General features: G+C 43.1%; 1 protein-coding gene across 2 annotated transcripts; it reads left to right on the top strand.

Moving 5' to 3' along the window:
- Positions 1-787: 787 nt before the first annotated feature.
- On the top strand, positions 788-22,077 carry G6PC3 (glucose-6-phosphatase catalytic subunit 3). 2 transcript variants are annotated; one of them, XM_020793983.3, is made up of 7 exons: positions 788-1,371; positions 3,484-3,714; positions 5,788-5,894; positions 12,775-12,865; positions 17,080-17,198; positions 18,700-18,841; positions 20,116-22,077. In XM_020793983.3, exons 1-7 carry the CDS (start codon positions 1,172-1,174, stop codon positions 20,474-20,476), a joined length of 1,251 nt encoding a protein of 416 aa, XP_020649642.1. In that variant the 5' UTR covers positions 788-1,171; the 3' UTR covers positions 20,477-22,077. The 2 variants fall into 2 exon arrangements, with proteins under 2 accessions (XP_020649642.1, XP_072860488.1); XM_073004387.2 differs by lacking the exon at positions 3,484-3,714.
- Positions 22,078-23,735: the final 1,658 nt, after the last annotated feature.

A 23,735-nucleotide genomic window follows, 5' to 3' on the forward strand; every position in this document is an offset into this window, starting at 1 on the left:
CTGCCTTGTGGCTATATCCACTCATGGAAAAGGCTTCAGGAGTTAACCTCGAGGCAAAATCCGGAGCTGGAGTCCCGAAGGCAGCATGTGTCGTTCTGCCAACTCCTGCGACATTGCTGGAACCAGTTGTATTGGCTCTTGCCTTTCCATTGGACCATTTCAGCAATGTGGAGAGGGGGGATCTGCTGCTTGGGTAACAGCCTATCCTCCATATTACCTTACCCGGGCTTCATGCTCTGGAGAGGACACTCCTCAATTCAGAGCATGTTACCATAGTCTCTTGAGACTGAAGGATGCCTATGATTAGTATTATCTCATGGAGATCAATTCTGAAAATCAAGCTATTTACACAGACAATGATACACATCATGTCTTCAGCATTTCGGGAATTACATCCTGTTCTTCATGGAGGGCAAAGCTGAACACAGCTTCAATAGCAGAATAGTTTAGCTAGTATCCTATTCTAGGATCTGCAAGGAATTTACTCCTAATTCCCAAAAGTTTCAGGAATTAGTTATAGCAGCTTCGTGCTTCTTTATCTGTCCTCAACAATCAGAAAAAGGCTGCTTGGTCTCCAAAACAATACAAATGCAAGAACTGGTGATACATTTATTAGACCACTACAGTTTTTTAAATGACCTTGGGTTGATAAATCATCTTCTTCAAGGCTGTGCACCAAGTTCTTGTGGGTAGTTCCAAAATAAAAGCCATGAGGCTGATGTTGAAGCCAGGTTAGCTTCTTAGTTGGAAATAAATGCAGTCTGCAAATGGTCTTTGGGGGGGGGGGGGAATGTGTGGCTTTAGGCCTCATCTCAGGTAGTAGTTTGGAATTTATCACTCATCTCTTAAAACAAAGGACAGGCAGGGAATTCACTCACTCTTCCGATACACAGGCGTAAAATGCCTTTGTTGGCATGGAAGTCAGTGCTGTGACATCCCGTGTGCCTGTGGAAAATAAAAGGGAAAAGGTAACGTCAGCGTTGCCTCCTGTTTTTAAGTTCAGAAAGATACTTGCCACGTGTAGCGGGTGGCAAGCTGACCCGTGAGGAACGCCGTCTGAAACTAACGCTCTTGCCATAGAAGCCAATACAGGTCAACTCAAACGTGCACGTATTGGCTCAATGGGATTTAACAGTCCAGATGTCATTAAGTCTTGTATTTGCATGTTTTGATGTACGTATGCAATGTAAGGAGCAGTCTGCAAGGTGGTATCTATAGACAAGTGTCGCAAAGTTCTGGAGGAAATAAGGTGAATTCTCCCCACCAAATTTACTCAAACCGGATACCGGTTCTTCCCCTCGCCTCTAGGACTTCTGGGAAATGTAGTTCCTGTGTTCCATGTCGCGGGCAAACGGATGCCGGCAATTGGAGGTAAGGAGAGGAGGGACGTGGAATGAATGGGAAGGGTGATGGGGAAGGAAAGAGGGCAAAACAGAAGGGGCTGGAAAAAGGGAGGGGGAGAGGCCCGTACAAGGGAATCTAAGGGGAAAGAAAAAAAGGAGGAAAACAAGGGCAGGTCGTTACAGATCTTCCTTCCTTGCTTCAGTTATCGGCGTTTTTTAAAAAATGCGTTATTTTAAGAAGTAAAACTTCGTGTAAGCTGCAGGGTTCCAATGGGAGACTTTGAAGGACACTTTCAACCGATCAGTCAGTCAAGCATATAAATATTCTAACATCCCGGTTGACTTGCAAGAAGAAGAGCCATTTTAAGAAGTCTAGCAAATGTCGCTTCCGTAGTTCCTTAAAAGTCATTTGCACTGTAATGGCTTTGTCCTGGCTTCACCTCTTCCCCCTTTTCCCACTGCTAGCCCAAGAATCTTGGGAACTGTAGTTCTGCAGTGCAGTCCGGGGCCGCCTATGCAAAAAATTAGACTGTGGTTGGTGCAAGGTAGGATTTAGGGTGCTGTAACGAGCCCGGAAGAGCCTATTTTGGGTTTTGCCCCAGCCATGAACTCGCTACGTGGCTTAGCTCACGATACTCTGCCACGAGATGGGTTACCTTCCTTTTTGGACCTCACGTCCGAGAATCTCCCAGCCAGAATAGTTGGGAATTGTAGCCTAAAAGGTAGTGGTTCTAAACTCGTCCTAGTGCTGCTGCTGATACCTCACACACACCTATAGTAGAGGTGGACAATTATACTTGACCTTCTTTACATGGGTCTTGTGAGGATGAGGTAGTTAAGAGGAGAATGGGGTGGAACTAGATTAGACTCCAGGAAACCAGTGAACTTTAAGGTGACCGTGACAGGCTGAAATTACCACAGATTTCAAGAGTCCTGCTCTTAAGTATGAGTAAGTTTTGATTTGCCTTTGCTAAAAAAAGCCATGTGATTGCTAACTTCTGTTTATTAAATGTGGGCAACTTGATGGACGAGAACCTGAGTGCCAGTTGTCTAAACACATGTGATGGGTAAAATGGGACCTCTCTGTACATTTTGTGATGGTGTCTGAAAAAAAAATCAGAGGAAATGCACACGCCTAGCCTTTATGCTCCTAGGGCTTTTCAGATGTTTTGGCAGGGCTTAGAAAAGTTACTTTTTTTGGACTTCTGTAAACTGCAGCCCCCAAAAATAACATTTGTGGCGTTTCCTGTTATGGCAAATGCTTGTAGCGGATTGAGCCCAGCTCAGTGGTTCTGCCCAGCCACACTTGCTGCTACACGTATGTTGTAAAACATTATATATTTATTTATTTAAAATATTTTTTACTCCATCATTTTTCTTAAAAGGGTCCAAGGCAGTGTACGTTATTAAAAGACAACATGAAAGCTAATGACAGTGAGTATACAAATACCATACAAAAAATGTAGGCAATGCCAAAACACATTCAAAGCAGTAAGTTACAACCATCCATTTTAAAAGCCCACTCAGGGAGCCAGTCACTCAGGGAAAGCCTGTTTGAAGAGAAAGGGCTTTGCCTGCTTGTGGAAGGACAGCAAAGATGAGTCCAGCCTGGCCTCCTGTGGGAGGGAGTCTGGGAGCAGCGACAGAGGAGACCCTCTCCTGTGTCCCCACCAAACGCACCTTTGAAGTGGGTGGGACTGAGAGGAAGGCCTCTCCTGATGATCTTAATACTCCAGCAGGCTCATAAAGGGAGATGCAGTCCTTGAGATGGTTGAGTCCCAAGCCATATAGGGCCTTATAGGTTAGAACCAAAACCCCGAATTCATCCCTGAAATGGATTGGCAGCCAGTGGATATGCACTTGCATACATGAAAGAACAGGAGCTTTGAGGACCAGAAATTTAAGTGACTGGTGAATTATGAACTCCAGACATTCTCAGAGAAGAATGATAATTGCCTGACTAATTTAAGTCTGAGTTCTGAGCCTGCTTTGTAGGGATATCTGGCAAAACTCCAGTTTCCATGTAGGAAGCTAAGTGGAACTGATTTAAAACCTGACATTTGCAGTGCACCTGATATTAGCTTGCTAAGATTTTATCACAAGGGTAAGTCTCCTAACCCTTCTCTGTATCATTTCCCAGTTTCCTCATCATGGATGCTTTCTACTCCAGTGGAGTGTGGATTGCGGAGATACTTCAGACCAGTTTGCCAGGACTGGAAGAATTTTGGCTTTGGGTGACCTTCTTAGGTGACCCCAAATGCGTCTTCATCATTTATTTCCCTCTCGCTTACTTCCTGCTGGACCAGAAGGTTGGAGTGAAAGTGCTTTGGCTTGGCTTAATCTCTGAATGGCTCAATTTAGTCTCTAAATGGTGAGAAAAAAAGAAAATCAAAGCAACGTTCTAGGATTAAACTGAGTTGAGGACTGGATGTTGGAAGACCTTGTGGTAGTGGAGACTGGTCACTTTGATGTTATGAGTTGGTGAATAAGGATGGGATCTTTGCATTTATTTGACCACAGGACCCATTGTTCTCCATTCTGAGAGTTCCACTTGACTTAAATTTGGCTCACCTGGGAGAAAGACTTCAGGTGGAAGGCTCTGAGACCAAGCTAGCCACGGTTCCACTCAAGCTTCCTTTTCAGAAAGGAAGTTCCCAGATAGCTCCAGAGCAGGAGCAGGAAGCTTGGGTGCACTAAGGCCTAAAAACTTTCCAGCTAAGGCCTTTCTACCAAATGGAACTCCAAGAATGGAGAACTGTGGGATGTATAGTCCAGAAAAACTGAATATCCCATCCCTGCTTGTAGAATATGTGCCAGGCTTTAAACACACAGAAGCTGTCCAAGGTGCTGAATTGTGCCCCCCCCTCCAATAAGTTTATCTTGGGTAGCTCTTTTTAAGTTCAGACAGAAACCCAGGATGGATCTGCCTCCCCCTCTGAGTAATCTGAGTTATCAGTTTCCAATGTCTTGGGGCTCAGCTAATATGAATTTGACAGCTGTGACACAACCTTGGGTAACCCAAGTGTTCCTGGATTGCAAACTCCCAGAAACCACAGCCAGCATAGCTGCTGGTGAAAGCTTCTGGGAATTGGTTGTTCTGGGTTTTTCAGGCTCTTTGGCCGTGTTCTGAAGGTTGTTTTTCCTGACGTTTCGCCAGTCTCTGTGGCCGGCATCTTCAGAGGACAGCAACCTGGGAATTGTAGGCTAAGCACACCTGGGTTACCCAAGGTTTGGAACTACTTCAGGATTGGTGGGATGATGGCAATCACAAGTTGGGTTGAAGTATGTGTTTTGCAAAAGGAGAACAACTTGAAAGAAAGAAGCAAAACACAACCCACCAAGTGTGCCCAGTAGTCACACAAATTGAACAGTCTGTTGTGAGCAATAATGGTTGGAATGGAGTACAGTAGCTGAAAGCTTTAACTGCAGCGCTCCATGCTGCAACATATTGTTGCAGGTAGAGATCTCAGAGAACAATTTGAAAAAAGCTTTGTCTCTGTGTATGGGGGATTTTTCACCAAGCTATATCCAGGGGTGTCTTGTTCACATTGTGTGTTCTGTGTCATCCGGGGGAAATTGACTTATTGCAACCCTAATAGGGTTCTCCAGATAAGTAAGATACTTAAGGAGTGGTTTTACCAGTGCCATCCCCAGTGAGTGTCCATGGCTGACCAGAGATTTGAGCTCAAGTCTCATGAGTTCTAGTCTTTTACTCTATCCACTACCTCACACTGGGTATCCTTGCACACATAGATGGATCCAATTCCAGAAAGAATGTGGAAGGGGAGTCTGTGGGGTGTTCCACCTGTGTGATCGGCTGACACCCAAGAGGGTGTTATGCACTTGTCAATATATCTGCATAGAGCCAAAGCTTAGAAAAGTTATTGTTTTGAAGCATAATTCCCAGAATCCCAAACCCCGTACTTGCTCAAAACTCCTTTCAATTTCTGCATAGAACCCGTCCACACAAGAGGGGTACTTCCTGATTCATTCACACATTGTTATTGTGATACCTTTCATTGTATCTCTTCTGTCTTTTGCCCTGGATTTTGCAGGAACATGGGACAATTAGGGGAGCTAGTAAGGCATGGCAGTCTGTGGATTGCTAATAATGAGAATTTAGGTCCTAAATAAGCCCTATAGCTAATTGAGAAGCTATTTGTTGAGGTTTAGACCTGGTGCCACTGTTCTTCTCCCGAAGTCTTGGAAAGGACCCACCACAGGCCACTTTTTCTTGGCTCCTCATCAAACCCAGGCATTCATTTAGCCGAGGTAGACTCATGTTTTTTCCCCATGATGGCACTGACATACTTTCATGTAAGGGTGTTGCAGGAAATTAAACTGTGACCACTAAATTTTAAAGCCTCGAGGATTCTAAAAGCATTAAGTGAGGTCTTGTCTCACCTTCACACATGACCTCTTTCCCCCTTCTCCCTTTCTCAAGGTTCCTGTTTGGTGAGCGACCTTTCTGGTGGATGTTTGAATCCGGTTTTTACAAAAAGGAGGATGGCTTCCCTCGCCAGTTCCCTGCAAGTTGCGAAACAGGACCAGGTTGGTGATTCAAAACCACTTTGGGCTTTGTGGTTTCAGAATGGGTGGCGTGTCGTCAGGGCACTGAACTCCTTACGTGTGGTGCTAAATCTGGAGACACAGCCGTACAGTCTTGTTCTACCCACTAGCTACAGGACTGGTTGTGCAATCCTGGGACAGCAGCTTTGCATTTTTCCATAGCTTCAGGCAACACATTAAAAGCTGAAGTGGGTTGAGAAAGAATAGATTCCTGGCAATCTTGTCTTCACATAGCACCAGACAGAGGTCTGTGGAAATTTACAAACAGTGAGGTAGTGGACATTTGTCTTGAGGTTCATAACAGGGAACCCACAGCCACTTCTCATGGATAGTCAAAAATGTAGGCTGATTTGTTGATGCGTATCAACTAACCAGTCCTGACAACCTTCGTCTCTATTAAAAACGGGTCTTTTGCAAAACGAATGGCCTTTAATTGCACATTCAAGACTCAGACATTTCAAAGTATTTTTCCATTACAGCCGAGGAGGCTCACAACAATATATTGTTATTGGGGAAAATCCCTTCACCCAAGCCTTGCTTTTGTAAGGATTGCAGTTAAGCTAAAATGGAAAAGAGAGGTTTAGGCTTAGATGATGTCATCATCCCTGCTAACCAGGACTTTCATTCTATCAGTCTTACTGTGCCGCTATTCACAAGGAGGATATGGTGATGATGGCGAGGATAGCACCATCGGGCATGAATCAAGACCCCATCCCAACAGAGGTCTCTCTACCAGTACCTGGGCACTCCAAATTCTGCTACCTCTGCTTCCTCTTTTACAGAGGTGGACATAACTGAAAATAGTTTTATTGGGTTCCCCAGACTGTTTGCACAGTTCTGGCACATACGTCAGTCTTGACAGATCCAAGGTCTTTCACTTGGTTTACATTCTAGAGGAGCAGAATCTATTAGGCTTACAGTAGTTCTAGTGGATACTCCAAACTTGTCATTATTCTTTGCTGTGAAATCATTTCTAACTTACCGTGACCCATGCAGGAGACTTGGGGATGCTTGAGATATACAAGGAGTGGTTTCTGATTCCCACGTCCACCCCCTTGAGTTTCTATAGCCAAGCATGGATCTGAGCCCAGGTCTCTTGAATCCCAGTCTGATGCTCTGTCCGCTTCACCACACTAGCTCTTCTGGACTGTGGTCATAAGAACATAAGAAGAGCCCTGCTGGATCAGGCCAACGGCCCATGTAGTCCAGCTTCTTATATCTCACTGTGGCCCCACCAGATAACAACTAGACAACTAGATACCTGTCTCCTGATACCACTCCCCTGCATCTGACATTTTGAAGTAGTGAATTAAAGAGAATTTGATAAGTCAACATTAATGTAAGTTCCATTGATTCAGTGGCTGAAATCCTGTTGCTTAGTGTAGTAAGCCACAAAACTAGAGTAGGCCCGTTTAATAAGGATTTGGTGAGTCAGCTCCTCCATAAGTTCAACTGATTCAATGGGCTTACTTTAGTTGTGACTTAGTATGCTGAGCAATGGCATTTCAAACAATGGGCCAACTCTAGTGGGGACTAATAACTACATTTAAGACAGGATGGCCTTGGACACTACAATGGACACTCGACTTGCAGATGGTTCCACTTACAGACTTTTCAAGTTACAGACTTCTCTGGCTGCAAAATTTAGGTTCGACTTGCAGCTTACAGACTGGGGAAAAACTCCAGACCGGGGGGAAAAAAACCCAAAATGGGACAAAAACGGCCGGTTACGGATTAATCAGTTTTCAATGCATTGTAGGTCAATGGAGCCTCGACCTACAGACTTTTCGACCTGCAGCCACCGTTCCAATATGGATTAATTTCGTAAGTCGAGGGTCCACTGTACTTCTGAGTCTTTGATTCTGTATCTCTGATTATATACATTGCTTTGAAGGTTGTTGCAGCCTCCCACCCCAGTACAATAGACTTTACACATAGGAACAAAGATAAGGTTGGTGTCTCTCTGAAGTGTATATGCAAGCCAGGGCCAGGCCTACTGTTAGGTAAGGTGAGGAAGGTGGCAGCAGATTACGGGTCAGGGTAACAGCTTCTTCCTCTCTGTTGAAGGACAAAACCATGTGGCTTAGGCCATCGGTCCTCAACCTTCGGTCCACCAATGGGAATTTATCACATAGAGCCCTTTGATCATGGTGGTTGCAACTTCTTGGAGCTGAAGTCCAAGCCATCCGGTATCAAGTTGAGAAACACTGCCCTCTGCACCTCCTAGGCATCTTCCACCTCAGCCTTCAGATGAGGTGGAAGGTGCTCTCCCATCACCAGTATCCAAGTAAGGTTAAATTGCCAGTCTGCCCAGCTTGTGAAGGTGGTAGGGAGAGCTGGGTTTGTCCAGGTTTGCTCACTTAAAACCAAGGTACCCCAAAATGTTTTGCATTGCAAACAATCTACTGTTCTGTAGCTTACAAAGATATAGTGCTGATAGTACAACATCTATTCCCCAGCCCATCTTCCATCATTAATTACTGTGAGGATTGCTACTAAGCTGAGAGGTATTTTGGAGTGGGTCTTAAGTATGCTAAGGAATGTTTGGCTGGGGTGGCAGGTGACATCATCTCTGCTTATCAAAATGTCCGGTGTGGTAGTCCCAGTAGTAGAGCCGAGTCTTGAAATGCAGGTAGTCATCATCTCAGTCTGCATAACCACTCCCACCTCCACTACAAGGAAAGTCAATAAACACCAGCAACTCAATCCATCCATATCAACTAAAGAGTTTTAGCAGTTTTTCTTTCCATCAGGAGCAGGCTTTTTGTAAAACTAATGCCTCTTGATCATTCATCCAAGATCAAACCACCCTCAGACACTTTGTATTACAGCAGGTATAGCTTGGAACAATATACTATTCCTGGGAAAATCCATTTCTTCCCAAAGTACTATCAGGATTATAGATAAATTCAAGGACATCTGGGGGTTGGGGGTGGCAGCGGATGATGTCATAGTTGCTGCTATCAGAAAATCCTGGGACGTCAACCCTGCAAGCCCTATTACCACTACACTGCTGGTCACACCTGTGAGCTCTGGTTCCACCACAACGTTGCTGGGTGGATTATTCACTAGCTCTCAGCCTGTTTCTCATAGTTTGGCATTTGGAACTGTTCTGGTTTTGGACAACAGTGGCAAGAATTTTTCAGCCAGCATGAGCACTGTTGCTGGCAGGGGGATTCTGGGGGTTGTACTCCCCCATCCCTCCAAAAAAGACATTTCCAGGTCATGGAAGGGGGTGAAAATGATGTGTGTGTGCCTCCGTGGTTTATTTGCTACTGTGAGGTTCTTCGAAGAACTGTGGGATTAAATTGGATAAACAAATGAGCCAAAAATATTTAAGTCAATAAGTAAATTTGAGAGACCTGCTTGAGGAGAGATTCAATTAGGTTTCCTGTGAAGAAAGGTTATTAATATGTTCCCATGGGATGAATGAAGTTGAATGATTGGAACATTTAAGTGGGATGGGGTTGAGGGGAGAAATCACACACGCACTTGTATAAGAAGAGATTAGGGAAAAATAATTGCCTGGCATATTGGCAAAATTAAATTTTGACCTTCACTTTAAACAACACCAGCACGCCACAGCTTCAGGAAACATCAATTTGTGACACCTAACGGTGCTGAATGCTTGTGTATTTGGCTGATAATCTTCCAGACGCACTGAGGAAAGCAAATGATGCCCCCTGTCAATTTGATGAGGCAACAGGAGCTGGTAAAAGTCAAAAGGCTGGCAGTTCCCAGCTGTTTTGATGCTTCGTAAAGGTTACTGAGGATGCTCTGTGTTTATTTTGTTCCCTGAAATTGCAAAAAGGTGGTAAATAAATAATAGTTCTAAGGCAGCCCTTGGAAGATGTCCTCCAAGAAGTTCTTAAAAATGTTTTGTCTAACCTTTGCCCTCATGCCTTATGGTAATTATATGAGAAGTTAGGCTGTCCCATTTGTTTGACCGATTCCAGATTTTGAAAAGTCACCATTAAAATGGAGGAAAGAAAAAAGGACATATAGTATTGGCAGAGTCTAAAATGTTAATTTCTAAAAGTAGTGAACTATACATGGTTTCAATGCCCTAGTAGTTAGTTACTGTTATAATTGCAGTTGGTTAAACATTGCTGCTTACTCACCACATTTCTAAAAGTAATTAAAATAGTTGTTTTAAAGTTGCTTTTTAAAAAAATCTGGATGCTGCAAGCACATGGTCTGTAGCACAGAACATGTTCTCATCCCGCCATCTTTCTGTTCCCAGAACAGAGTCCAAGGCGGCAGGATTGGGCAGCACTTAAAACATGTGATGTCCCTCTTCTGCAATTTAGAAAAGGCACAGCCATAATGGTAAAAATAACTAAAAGTTATAGTTATATTATACTTCAAAAGGAGTTGAATTATTCCTCAATAATTACAACTGTAACATAGATTAGTTATGCTGTAGTGACTGCAGAATTGTAACTAATACTGTACCAGGATAAGCCGATACCCAGTGTGGTGTAGTGGATCAGGTGACAGACTAGGGCTGAGAAGGCCTGAGTTAGAATTTCCTCTCTGCCCTGGAAATTCATGGAGAGAGGACTCATAAGACTACGGCTTAAGTATCTCACTTACCTTGAAAGCCCTATTAGGGTCACTCTAAGTCAGTTCTGACTTGGCAGCACATAACCTAACAAACGAAGTTAAAAATTAATTAATTAATTACCACTTATTTTAGCCAGTTATTTGTAACTATTTGCTTCCAAGCTATTGGCATGGGATTGTTTAGCTTCCACAGAAGACAATCCTGGGCTTCTTCTTTATTAATGGTTCTTCTGAAAATGTCTACAACTTATGAACAAAGAGTTAGACTTGTAGAAATGTCTTTGCTCCCTTTGATCACCATCATTTATAACTCATTTAGGTTTAAACCCATCTAAAATGCATTAATAAAGTACAGTGGGGTCTTGACTTAAGAACGGCTTGAGTTAAGAACATTTTGACTTAAGAACCGCTCTCATAGGAAAATATTGACTTGACTTAAGTACTTAGATTTGAGTTAAGAACTGAAAAAAAACCACGTGGGAGGCAGGGAAAGTGCAAAATGTGAACTTTCAGTTAACTGTTGGCCAGTGAAAAGGGTGCCTGTCTGCTTCCTCACTCCTCCCACCGTTTAGAGAGTGGATTGGGAGACAGTCTTCGGACTGCCTGGTACTGCCTGGACTGTATTTTCCCTGCCTTCCCTGAACCTTTCTTGACCTAAGAAAAAAAGAAACAAAATATCCCCCTCTAGTGGTCGAAGGCAGAATAGCAGCTTCCCATTAGTTTCTATGGACGGAAAAGAGCAGATACGGATCAAATGGTTTTCAATGCATTCCTATGGGAAATGCAGATTTGACTTGAGAACATTTTGACTTGAGAACCGCCTTCCAATACGGATTAAGTTCTCAAGTCAAGACCCCACTGTAATGATCCAGTGAAGGATCCAGTACCAGATGAAATTACATGGGACCTTCACGATGTCTCAAGACCTGACACAGTCTTCCCCTCTGTTTTATCAGTGAAGGTTATGGGACTTCTTGCCCAACCTACCTCTAAGGACCTGCCTTGAGGAGGGCTGTTACGAAATAGGTGTAACACCTCCAGTGATTGTATTTTCGTCCATCTATTTTCTGTGCTAGAGATAGGGAAGCCCTGAAGTCACTTTGCTCTTTCCTTCTCTAAATCATTTCTGACATCTGCAACTAAGCTTAAGTTGCAGCTAAACTTGAAACATTATTCATACATCTACAGAACAGGATTTTCCAATTCCTTGAAGCTCATCCAGCTTATTTTTCTTCAAATCTACGGATTTTCCCTTGGCCAAAAGATAGATTTCTGGAATTGGATTATGAGTTTGTGAAGTCCACGATTTGGGCCAGGTACTTCCTAATATCAAGTTAATGGTTAATAAGATAACCACAGTTGCTGAAAACTTGGATGAGGTTGCCACTAGGTTTGAGGTCACTGACTTGAAGTCTCAGGGAAACAACTATGGTTATCCAGGTCTCCAGAGAGGGAGACAAATATCCTCTCTTCACTTGGTCCCAGATAGTGCCAGAGTTCACCTGCTCAGTACAAAGTGGTTTGTATGTGTGTTGCTCCAAATAGCATGATAGGCCCAAGTACATGCACCTACCAGGTCCAAACTCCTCCCCTGGTTCCTAGTTTTCTGGGATGCTGACACTGGGGCCATTTTGCCATTTGGAGCAAGTTAGGGAGTGGAGCACCAGCATAATGACTCATGAAACTTGCTATTGCACAAGCCCTGGGGGGAGGGAATAGTACAAAGCCTAGGGGGGAAAACCCTTTCCCCTCCCAGTCTTTGTCTGCCCCTTCTGTGATATCACAAGGGCTTGCCTTGTTATATCACAACAGTTGTGTGACATCACAACAGTCCAGCTTTGGCCCTGAAGTATCAGGGAATGGAATGCTGTCAACCCTATTCTTGGCCACTTCTGTTTGACAACCTTTCTAGTATGAATTCTGGCATTTTTGTCCTTAACTTTATCTCCTCCAGGCAAAATATACCTGGTCCCTTCAACTGTCTCTCATTAGGTCTTGTTTTTCATGCCTTGTTTCTAATTAAATTCCAGGTATAGCATCAATTCCATCAATTGTGTTTGTGTTTGTGTGTGTGTGTGTGTGTGTGAGAGAGAGAGAGGGGTAGTACTAATAGTGAAGTCATACCTGAAGACAATCCATTGAGCACTCTTTTCTATAGTTGGCAAAGACCAAAAGGCCATCAGGTTGTCACCTTGAACTGTGAGGTGTGTCCATCTCCTGAGGATGCTGATCAAAGAGGAAAAATAACTCATCTCCTCCTCCCCTTTTTATTTTTAATTTTTTTTTTTTTTTGCAGGGAGCCCCTCAGGCCACTGTATGATCACTGGTGCAGCCCTATGGCCAGTAGCAACCACTCTGACTGCACGGATATCCCAGCACTCCAAAAGGTACTTCTTTCCCCAGCAATTCACATGCCTCGTTCTCTCTCCCACTTGTTTTACAATCTGTTTCTGTTTGTTTTAATAATTAATTAATATAGCCCACCTTTCCAAATTGCTCAAGATGGCATCTATGTCTCTCCTCCTCCTCTTCACTTTTATCCTGTGAGATAGACAAGGTTGATAGTGATAGGTCCAAGACTGCACGTGTGATCGGTGATAGATTATGTTCTTTCACAGAGTTGTCATGAGGATAAAGTAGGAAAGGAAAGAGCTTGGTAGAATCTTTTTATCTTTTCCATAAAATCAAAGCAAAAGAGAATTTAAATGAATTTGGTGATTTGGGATGCTGAAAGATCAAAAGAGAAGTATACTATCTGACCAGGCTACAATAAAGAGAAGATGAAGCAGTATACTGAAGAATTATATAGATGTGATGCAAGGAAGACAGATTTCTTTGAAGGAGAATCTTGTGATGAAAAACCTTCTATTTTAGAAAATAATATGAAAATTCCTCTCAAAGCACTTGGAAGAAATAAATCACCAAGAGTATGTGGAGTTCTACTGATATTCACAGGATTCCTGATATACTGGATTTATCAGAAATCCTAACAAAGAATATCCCACCAAAAATGGAAAACAAAACAATGGTTTGTAGACTGAGAGCATTTGAAGTCATATTGCAAATGTATGCTGGGTATGGGAGCATAGCATAGATTTTCAAAAGAAGATAATCCTGTGATTTATAGATTACAGCAAAGCCTGTGATTGTGAGGATCATGAAAAGCTATAGATTGTTCTAAAAGAAATGGATGTGCCTCAACATTTGATTGGCCTAATGTGTTACTATACTCTGTACAATAGGCTACCATTAGAACAAAATTAGAATGGTTTTACTTAGGCAAACGTGTCAGACGAGGATATTAGTTAATCTCTTTATCAATCTTTATGTGAAACGTATTATATGGAAAGCTGAATTAGATTCAGGAAAGGAAGAGTGAATATTGATGGAATAAATATAAATACTCTAACACAGGCAGATAACACCATATTATTGGCAGAAAATATCAGTGATTTCAAATGACTGTTGATGAAAGTGAAAGAAAAAAGTGCAAGATTGCAGTTGAATATTAAGACAATATTTATGTCTCCAGAAGAATGATGTACTTTGATTTCAATAGTAAAGAAATTGAAATTGTCAGATTTTCTGTGCCTTTGTTCAGTCCTCAGTGGAGACTACAGCCAAGAAATTAGAAGACAGGCGTGGAAAGGCTATAAAAGAACTAAAAAAGAGCTCCACATGTAAGGATATTTCACTGGAGACTACACTATGGTATCCCCTATTATTACATATGGACATGAAAACTGGGCAGTGAGTAAATCTGATGGGAAATAAATTATTTGAAATATGGTGAGCTTTAAAGATACCATGAACCCTAGAAAGAAATTTTGTAAGTGCTAGACTGGATCAACTAATAAAAAATGATTAGACTGAGGTATTTTGGGCACATCATGAGAAGACATTACTCAGTGGAAAAGACAATAGTGCTTAAAATAGTTGAGGGCAATAGGAAAAGAGGAAAACCAGATACGAGATGGATTGACATAGTAAAGGAAATAAATCATGATCTTGAGTTTGCCAGAGCTGCTTAGGACCATTTACGGCTCATTAATTCATGGAGTTGCCATAAGCCATAAGTAACTTTACAGAATCAAAAATCCTCAAGCTCATTTGAGGAGAAGTAGGCTATAAAATATAACAAATAAGTACGAATAATATATACTGTACAGCAAGTGCTGTAGCCCATTGATCACTTTGATCAGTTTTTCTGAGCTTTTGTTCACTTTGTAACAAATCTTTTGAAGCAGGTCGACCAGAAATTGGCAAAGCATTCCAAAACAGGTGAACAAAAGGTGGCTTTCAAATGGACATACCCCTCCCGCCCAAAACACCTCTCAAAATGAATGACATGGGGGATGAAATGTTCTGATGGTTGTTCTGGGTTTTTCGGGCTCTTTGGCCATGTTCTGAAGGTTGTTCTTCCTAACGTTTCACCAGTCTCTGTGGCCGGCATCTTCAGAGGACAGCACTCTGTGCTCTGGTGTAGTTGGCTTGGGAGTGCAGTATTTATGGCTGTGATAGGCTTTTGTCTTTTTCTGTAGATGGGTGATTAGTGTGTCTTGTTGTGGGTGTTATTGTTGTGATAAGGAGGAGAGATTATCTGTCACTGTGATTGATGGGTATCTTTAGCTGGTCTTTTGTGTGTAGTGATCCCCTGTCCTTGTGGCTGGGTGGAAATGTTCTCTTTGCACACGAACTAATGGTGCTTCTTGCCCTCTGGCACTGGTAACAGAAAGCTTAGAAAAGCGATAGTTTTGGACTACACATCCCGCAATTCTGGGGCTCCAGGAGGTGTCCTAAAAAAAAAAAAAAACAGATAAATTTTCCAAGCTCTGGGCTAGTGGTCTAACTTCAGATAATTCGGGTCCTTGCTTGGCTCTGAAGCCGGATGCAAACACTCTCTCTACTGAGTTTCAGGATTGTCTGAGCTCCGTCAAGGCAAACTGGGAGCAAGTTCACTGTTGCAACCTTATTTTTACCAGCTTAGTGCAGCAGAGAAGGCACCCAAAATAAAATGTCTCTTAAAAAAAAATCAAGCAACAGCACCACACAAAAATCTTCCTGTGCCAAGCAAATGCCGTATCAATTGCAGAACATCCTTCCAAGCACGTAGCTCAGGCGCCTCTCATAGACCGAGGTCAGAATCCTCCGTGAAATGCTCTGCCTCAATTAAGGCGTTTCCCCTCCCTCAGCCACAACTTCCAGAATCACACAGTTAGCAAGAGGGATTCTTTCGCTTGTGAAATGCTCACTCTGCTAAGGAACTAGTGTTCATAGGATTGCTCCACTGGTTTCTTTTGAGGTCGTGGTGCATTCAAACAAGTTGCCAGGGTTCTTCTGACAATATGGTTTTTTTTCCTCTTTCATTTCTTTCCCCTTGAATGATCGGGTGTGACAACCTCTTTTTTTTCTTGCTTGTTTAAATGAACTGGGTTTCTTCTCTGTATCTCTTCAAGTTCCCCATTAAACCCTGATCTTAAATTGAGCTCACCACCACTGCCACCACCCAGATGACGTTTTTCTTATCTGTAGTATCAAATAATACGCCGAAGGTTTTTTCCTGTAAGTTCCTGCATTCTGTTTATTCTGTGCCACCCTATGCTGTTCCCTTGCTTGCATATACAGTATATATATTTCTTTTTTTTAAAGGGAGAAAAGCACCTCTATTCAAAAATGGGATAGGGGATGGGCCGGATTTGCCATGCAATATTTCCCCCATCTTCCAAAAAAAAAAAAAAATTACAGGGAAAAATGTGGAAGAGTGTTATGAAGTTTCTGGGCACTAGAGGAAGAGACAACACATCAGTAGGAGTGCCCGGAAGTAGCTGCCCTCTTAATTTGGAATGAAATGCAATTGAAGTAAGTGTGCTGCTTGTTATTATGTCCCATCTACTCAGCACCGACAAGCCTAATAAGGTTTTCAAGGTAATTGAGGTATTTAAGATGTGGTTTTACCAGTTCTACCTTCCAGTAAGATTCCATGGCAGAGCCAGGAAATGGAAGCCAGGTCTCCTGAATTCATCGTTCTGTCTACATCATGCTGGATACAAAATGGAAGTGGTCCTTACTTTAGAGTACTGTAAACTCAAACTCTGGCTGTTAACCTAACCACAGCAAGTTCTACATCCTCCCGCTCAGATCAGTGTCTCCTTTTATCATTTCCATGGCTTTAGTATAGTGGTGGATATCTCATGTGGTGTAGCAGGTAGACGGATGAATTAGGATTCAGCAGACCTGGGTTTGCATTCTCCCTGGTCCATGTAAAACCTGGGAGGGAGGGGGACTGGGAAAAGTGTTCCTTAAATATCTCACTTACTTTGCAAGCCCTGTTAGGATCACTATAAGAAGTCAGTTCTGACTTGACTGCATAAAACATGTAACATGGTGTGTGTGTGTGGGGGGGGACACAAATCTGGTAAATCCAAGTACAGCCAACAACTTTCCCAGTGGAATGGTCGGAACAAGATGGTACTTATCCTCTGGAAGAAATGGTGATTGGGTGACAGGTGTTTGCCCTGGACAAGAGGACACCTACTCATTCACCCCTTCCCCCTGCAGACTTAGCCTACCATTCTCTGTTTTTTTTTTTCCCTTTCCACAGCCAGATCGCAAAGGTGGTGCCCATGCAGGTCTATCTCCTCCTTTTGCTGGCTGTGGGCCTCTCGCGTGTCTTCATACTTGCTCATTTTCCCCACCAAGTCCTCGCTGGGATTTTGGCAGGTGAGCATATACTGTTGTTATTTTTTCCCCAGCAATTGCTTCTATTTGTGCCAGTGCGAATGCTTTGATAGTCCAAACGCCTAGACTTGGAGGTGGGTGGAAAATGTGCTCTTCTGGCCAGTTTTTAGTTGAACAAATGGTTTAATGTGGGGCGCTACACATTTTTCCTTTTCTCCTGGTATGCTTTGAAATTATTTTTAAAATTGCTGTTAAGTCCGTGGATGTTTTAACCTGACAATAGATTGAATTGAGTTTTAACACTGTAATGTATTGTTTTCACTATGTCTGTGTTTTAGTCATTCTGTAAGCTGCCTTAACTGACTGCATTGTGAGAAAGGCAGGAAATGAACAGACACATTTTTAAAAACTCTCCTGCCCAAGACTAGAGATGCTGGCTAAGGTTCTCTTGAGCTAGGATCAGACATTGGGGGTTACTTTCAAAGAAAGGGCCATCATGTGGATTTTTCACCCAGTATAGCCCATGGCCTACATGGACATTAGAAAGACAGATTCATATGTGAGACCTGAGGTTTTGAAAGAGCTCTAAACTTTCTCTAGCTTGGATCAAAAATATTCCAGGCTTTCTGTGCTCAGAGGGAATTAATTCCAGGCCAACTGGCTGCAGGAGGAGCACAGCCACTGGAGGGATAGGGATTAGCTTTGGAGTGTAATGAGCTTGATAAAGCAGTGGCAGGGTGTTGTTTTTTTTTTTAAGATCAAAAGAGGGGCAAGCTGCAGGGGTTTTGAGGTGATTTTGTATCCTCCTTCAAGACCTTTCCAAACTGATACATTCACATTTTCTCTAAACCAGAAGTGATCTCAACTTCACTTATGATTTGGAAGAAACACTAGAAGTATGCACCCTCATGCACACAATCATGGGCATGTAAGTGCATGCACACACACAAGCATGCACTTTTTATTGCTTTAGAGGTGTGATTCCTGGGGACTCCCGGGAGTAGCAGTTGTTCGTTTTTTATTGTGTGTCTCTCCTGTTGATGAAGGAAGTCTCTGGTGGTTTTATGTGTTCCTCTCTGCTGCTCTTGGGACGTGGTGGCGCTGCGGGCTAAACCGCAGAAGCCTGTGCTGCAGGGTCAGAAGACCAGCAGTCGTAAAATCGAATCCACACGAGGGAGTGAGCTCCCATTGCTTGTCCCAGCTCCTGCCAACCTAGTGGTTCAAAAGCATGCAAATGCAAGTAGATAAATAGGGACCACCTTGGTGGGAAGGTAACGGCGTTCCGTGTCTAAGTCGCATTGGCCATGTGACCACGGAAGATTGTCTTCGGACAAAACACTGGCTCTATGGCTTGGAAATGGGGATGAGCACCGCCCCCTAGAGTTGAACACGACTGGACAAAAATGGTCATGGGGAACCTTTACCTTTACCTGTCTGCTTCCCGCTTTTGCCTTAAGTACCAAAGGCAAGGAGAAGCACTCAGCTGTGGAGTGAGACTTGTATAGCCAGGTCGCCTTCTCTCCTTCTCTGCCATCTTTGCTAGGAATCAGCCTGGGTTGGCTGCTGCAATCTCGGGTTCCACTGGAGAGAGAACTCCCCTTCTACCTGTGGTCTTCACTGTCCCTTTTACTGAGCACCTTGACAACCTATTGGATATTGATTGCTCTTGGCATTGATCTCAGTTGGTGAGTTCCTTTGATGGGAAGAAGGATTGGGGCCATGGAGGTTTCAACGGGGGGGCCTTTTCTTAATGGGGCCATCTTGCTTAGTGTACCTGTATCAACGTGAGAGTGATTATCTTTCCATTTATAAAAACTGAGGTACGGAGGCAGATACTCTGCACATGGATCATTTACTTGGATCATTTACTTGGTTTTCTGAAGACCCCTCAGAGCTCAAGGACATGGCTTTAAAAATACTCCAATATCCTGATTTGCACAGACAATTTTTCTTTATATAGATTACCTTTCTTTCTCTGAAGATGTATGGCCTATCTGGGTCTTATCTTCCTTACTTTATCTTCACAACAACCCTGTTAGGTGGATCTGCCCAAGAGTGGCAGGCTGAAGATCACCCAGGGCGTTTCATGGCTCGGTGTGTCTCTCAAGTATCAATCAATGGACATCATTATTACAACATCTGTTACGTAGTAATGCTAATCTTCTCCCATACTTCCAATGACCTCAAGATGGAAAACATAGCTCTCCTCCTCCGATCTTTGTCCTCAAACAACAACTCTCTGTGAGGTAGATCATGCTGAGAAAGAATGTCTGGCCTAAGGTCATCCAGGAGTGGAGTTGCATGGCACCTTGAGGATTGAACTTGAAATCTTCCAAGTCACAGTAAAACACTGTAGCCATTACCTAATGCTTTTAACTAAACAAGATGGTATTTTGAGGCCCGAGGAGAAAGAAAATATGGCATCTTCCTTTATCCTGAATTCTGCATGCAGAAGTCCTCTGGATTGGCAGGCTAGTCTTAGTTTGGTACCAAGAGGCCAACTAGGTCTTCCACTGAAGCTGACAACAGCACACCAGATTAAGGGTGCACAACTGTGTTGGACAACATTCTCCTGCCTTTCCTTGACCCCGGTTTTTGCTCTACTGTCTTGAGTCAGCTGCCTTAATCTGTTTCTTAGAAGGGCTTTCTCTAATGCAGGACTGGCCCTGCACCTGAATGTCAATTTATGTTCACTTCTTGGGTGAAGGGGGGTTGTTTTAATTCACTCAGAGGTTGCAGTAGCTGACATTTTAGACGACAGTTTCTAAAATGGGCGTAAGAATCCAAGAGTTATCACCTCCTCCTCCCCCAGTTCTGAGCTCACCTCCAGACATAATGGTTTGCGGCCTCAGAAATGTGAGGAAACCTGTTTGTTCTGCCTCAGTGCCTGGTGGCCTCCTCCCACAAACATGGCCGTGCAAGACTTTTCCTCACGTTTGCCTTTCTCATTTCTCTCCAGGTCGATCAACCTGGCCACCAAGTGGTGCGCCAACCCCAGATGGATCCGCATGGACACACGGCCTTTTGCGTCCCTGTGCCGTGATGTGGCCACCGCTCTGGGGCTGGGGCTGGCCTTCCACTCCTCCTCCTACAATCAGCAGAAAGGCAAGGAATATGGTTGGCTGCAGAGGGGCTGCTGTGCCATCTTGACCCTTGGGCTCCTTCGCCTACTCAGCGATGCGGCGCAACCAGAAGGTGTGGCCCTCTGGTACGGGGTGAGCTTTGTAAAGTATGCCACCTTCCCTTGGGTGGTGGTTGCGCTGCTCCCCAGAGTGGTTTCTGCCATGACCTCCAGGATGACATCACCCCACAAAGAGTAGGTAGTAGAAGGAAGTGCTTGCTCTTTGAGGAGGGCCTTAGCAGCTTTAGATAGGGAAGGAATTCCATAGCAATTGGTAGGCTTTACTTTGGGGGCCTCCTTCTCTCCTGAGATTCTTCTATTGGAAATCTTTCTATTTTTACAAAACGTAAGTTTGCCTCTCAAGGGACAAAAGTGTCATTTCCACCGGCCAACATGGGTTTTCTCTTCTGGTCTAAACAACTGTATGAAAAGTGTATCTTTGACACTTCTTCCACCCCATTCACCTCAACCCATGTCACTTACAGTAGTAATATAGGTAACATGGACAAAGTTTGGATGTCATAACCAGCCATTGTTTAAGAGTGGGAGTTTGTAAGCAAACAACAAACCATGGATGCAGATTATAGTTTGGATCATGGCTCTTTTGCAGAAGTAGGTTTGTGCATCACTACAAGTGACATTTCAACAACTCAAGAGCTTAGAAAAGTTTCTTTTTTGACCTACATTTCCCAGAATCCCCTCAGCCAGCCGACTGGGAAATTCTTGGCATTCTAATCTAAAAAATAAATCTTGCTATGCTCCATAGTGATATGGCAAGGTGGCTAGTATACATAGCATCTTTAGGGGTTTGTTGTCAAAACCAGGAATTGATTTTAGATAAACCCTCAGTGGCTTGGGGGCAGCACTTTTGCTTGAGCAGTCATCCCTAAATGCTGAACTCTCTCCACTCCAACATGTTTTTGGAAGCCTTAGAAGAAAGGACCATTGGCTAACAGGATCACCAAACAATGGTGATGTGAGCTTGAAATAGGATATATTCTCTTTATCAGTAGCAGGTGTCCAACATCAGTCTGGCTGTCCATCCATTCTGAACAGTTCAGGAGCTCTCCAAGGGAGCCAAACTCTACCTTCAGCACCCTGGACATCTTGCAATGTTCACACTAAAACTCCCACTGAAATTGGAGCCACTAGCCTCTGCTACTCCATCAAGAGCTTGGAACAGGTACTTTTTTTGAGTGCAACTCCCAGGTTGCTACAAACAAGTTGGTCACTGGTGATGCTGTCCAGGCTGGGATATTCTAGGAATTATAGCCCCCAAATGTAATTTCTTTTCAATCTCGTTTTCTTATATACTTCATCACCTGTTCTTCATTGCATTCTATAGGTCTAGCTCTCTCCAGTTTTTAATGAATTTTATTGTATGTGGATTAAAGTCTGAGTCCCATCCTCTCTTTATGAGCATTGTTTAAACTATATATGCACACCAGAGCCCTCTTTCCACTTGTTTTGGTGGTCCAGTAAAGTAGGTGGTGGTGGAAACTGACTGCCTTGTTGTGCTGGACACAGAGGCAGACCATCCCGTAAAATAGAGAGATCAAGTAATGTTGTCTTGTTTTCCCTCTGCTTTTTACAATCTTTGCCAGTTTCCTTTATAAAAAACCCAAGCGTCAGTACCATAATAAATTAAGGAAATACCACATTTACAATTTGTGACCTTATTTAACCACATCCAATGGATCCCTTGCTTAGGTCTTCCTTTAGTTTCTTCCAATTTTTACCAAAGAGTTTCCTTTATAAAAATGTAGATGTTGATACTACAATAAATTATGGAACTATCAAGTTGGTGTTTAAAGTTTGTGACATTTAGCCATGTTAGATGGATCCATTGAACCTATGAATATGAATATATCAAGAGAAAGTATCTTGTGAGGATATGAGCTGTACTGGGTAGAAAAGATGGGAGTTGTAGTCAAAACATATATCAAGGGACCTGGTTGGGGAAGTTTGATCTAGAAGAGGCAGTCTCCAAAGTCATATGATTTTATGAGCTTGTTTGTTTTTAGTTTTCAGAACAGGGTAGGTAATGTGTAGCTCTTCAGGTACGATTCACCTGTCAGTCCCATCAGTTCTAGCCAGTATAGCCAATGGTAAGGGATGATGGGAGTTGCTTTTTGGCAACATCTGGAGAACTGTACATTTGCCACCTATTTTAGAAGCTGGTCCTTGCAGCCAGTAGTATATCTGCAGTCATTGTACTCATCTGCCAACCCTAGTAATCACCATATTGATAAGTACTCAAATGAAAAGGGGTGTTTTAGCAGCAGGCTTGTGGTATCCCAGTTTTCAGATGTTCAAGAAAACTTAATTTTAAAAAAATTCAGCAGATACCTTTTAAGCTTGTTCAGTAGACACAAATACTGACGCTGTTATCGGAGGGGGGGATGTGGGACAGGAGGAGGGCATGGACACATCCTGGAAAACAGCATGGCCACTTGACATCATCAACACATGCTTACTCAACACTGCAACATTTTAATGCAAGTCCCAATAACTTGTGCTTTTTGCTTTTCCTAGCCAATATTTTCCTCCAAATACTATCCCCCTCCAATAGGATTACAATGTCCTCATTTTATAAGGGAAGAATACAATTCAACTGTCCCTGTTATCTAGCACACTCTCCTAGTAAGTCATTGTTCTGTTCCCATGTTGCCTTTTGAGGATGTTTTATCAGAATAGTGAGTTCTCCTTCTGAGCTTATCTCTTATCTCACTCTCCAGAACCTCTCTAATTCAATGAAGGCTGTGACTGGGATTAGAAGCCTCTTGTCCTTAGCAGACATGCCCACCAGGCACATCCCTCTTTTTCTCATAGTACCAGTACCTACCAGCATCAGCATACATCCAGTTGTTAGTATAGACACTTCGTAATTCAACACTTATGTAGGTTCCATTGATTTAATGGGCCAAACTAAAGTTGGATTTAGGTAATCCAATTGCAGACGAAAAGTGGCAAGTCTGTTCTCAGCACATTGGTATCTAAAATTTGACTACTAGGATTAATAGGTTGCACCAGAAATTAGACAAATTCATGGAAGAAAATGGTGTTAATGAATCATAGTTGTGTTAGGCAATCCCCAGATCTTAAGGCCACAGCAGAGAGCAACTATGTCCACATCCTAGTTGTATGTTTGATCTGAAAAAGAGAACTAGATTTGCTCAGCTTTTGGTCTGATCCATTGGGGTCCCAGCATATCAAATGAATACCTCAATCCAGTGTATAATACAGATGTAATTCTTCTGAGTTCACTGAGGGCACAGCAATGCTCAGGGGGTGTTCACACTGAGGAGTTACTCTCTCTGGATGGGGGCTTTAAAAGCAGGTGGTGGGTAGGGCTGAAGGCAACAGTAGGTACAGCCAAAGCCAAATATAAGGGGCCCATCTCCACCCCTTTTCTGTATTCTCCCTATCTAGCAGGCTTCTGAGAAGGGGCAGATCAC

The sequence above is a fragment of the Pogona vitticeps genome, chromosome 6 (genome assembly GCF_051106095.1).
Source record: "Pogona vitticeps strain Pit_001003342236 chromosome 6, PviZW2.1, whole genome shotgun sequence".
Taxonomy (NCBI): Eukaryota; Metazoa; Chordata; class Lepidosauria; order Squamata; family Agamidae; genus Pogona; species Pogona vitticeps.

Bases quoted from the DNA above. Each gene is read 5' to 3' on its own strand.
- G6PC3 (XM_020793983.3), top strand. From the start codon at position 1,172: ATGTACGTATGCAATGTAAGGAGCAGTCTGCAAGGTGGTATCTATAGA. The intron at 1,372-3,483 runs GTAAGGAGAGGA...ATCATTTCCCAG, and splicing joins ACGGATGCCGGCAATTGGAG to TTTCCTCATCATGGATGCTT. The intron at 18,842-20,115 runs GTGAGTTCCTTT...ATTTCTCTCCAG, and splicing joins CTTGGCATTGATCTCAGTTG to GTCGATCAACCTGGCCACCA.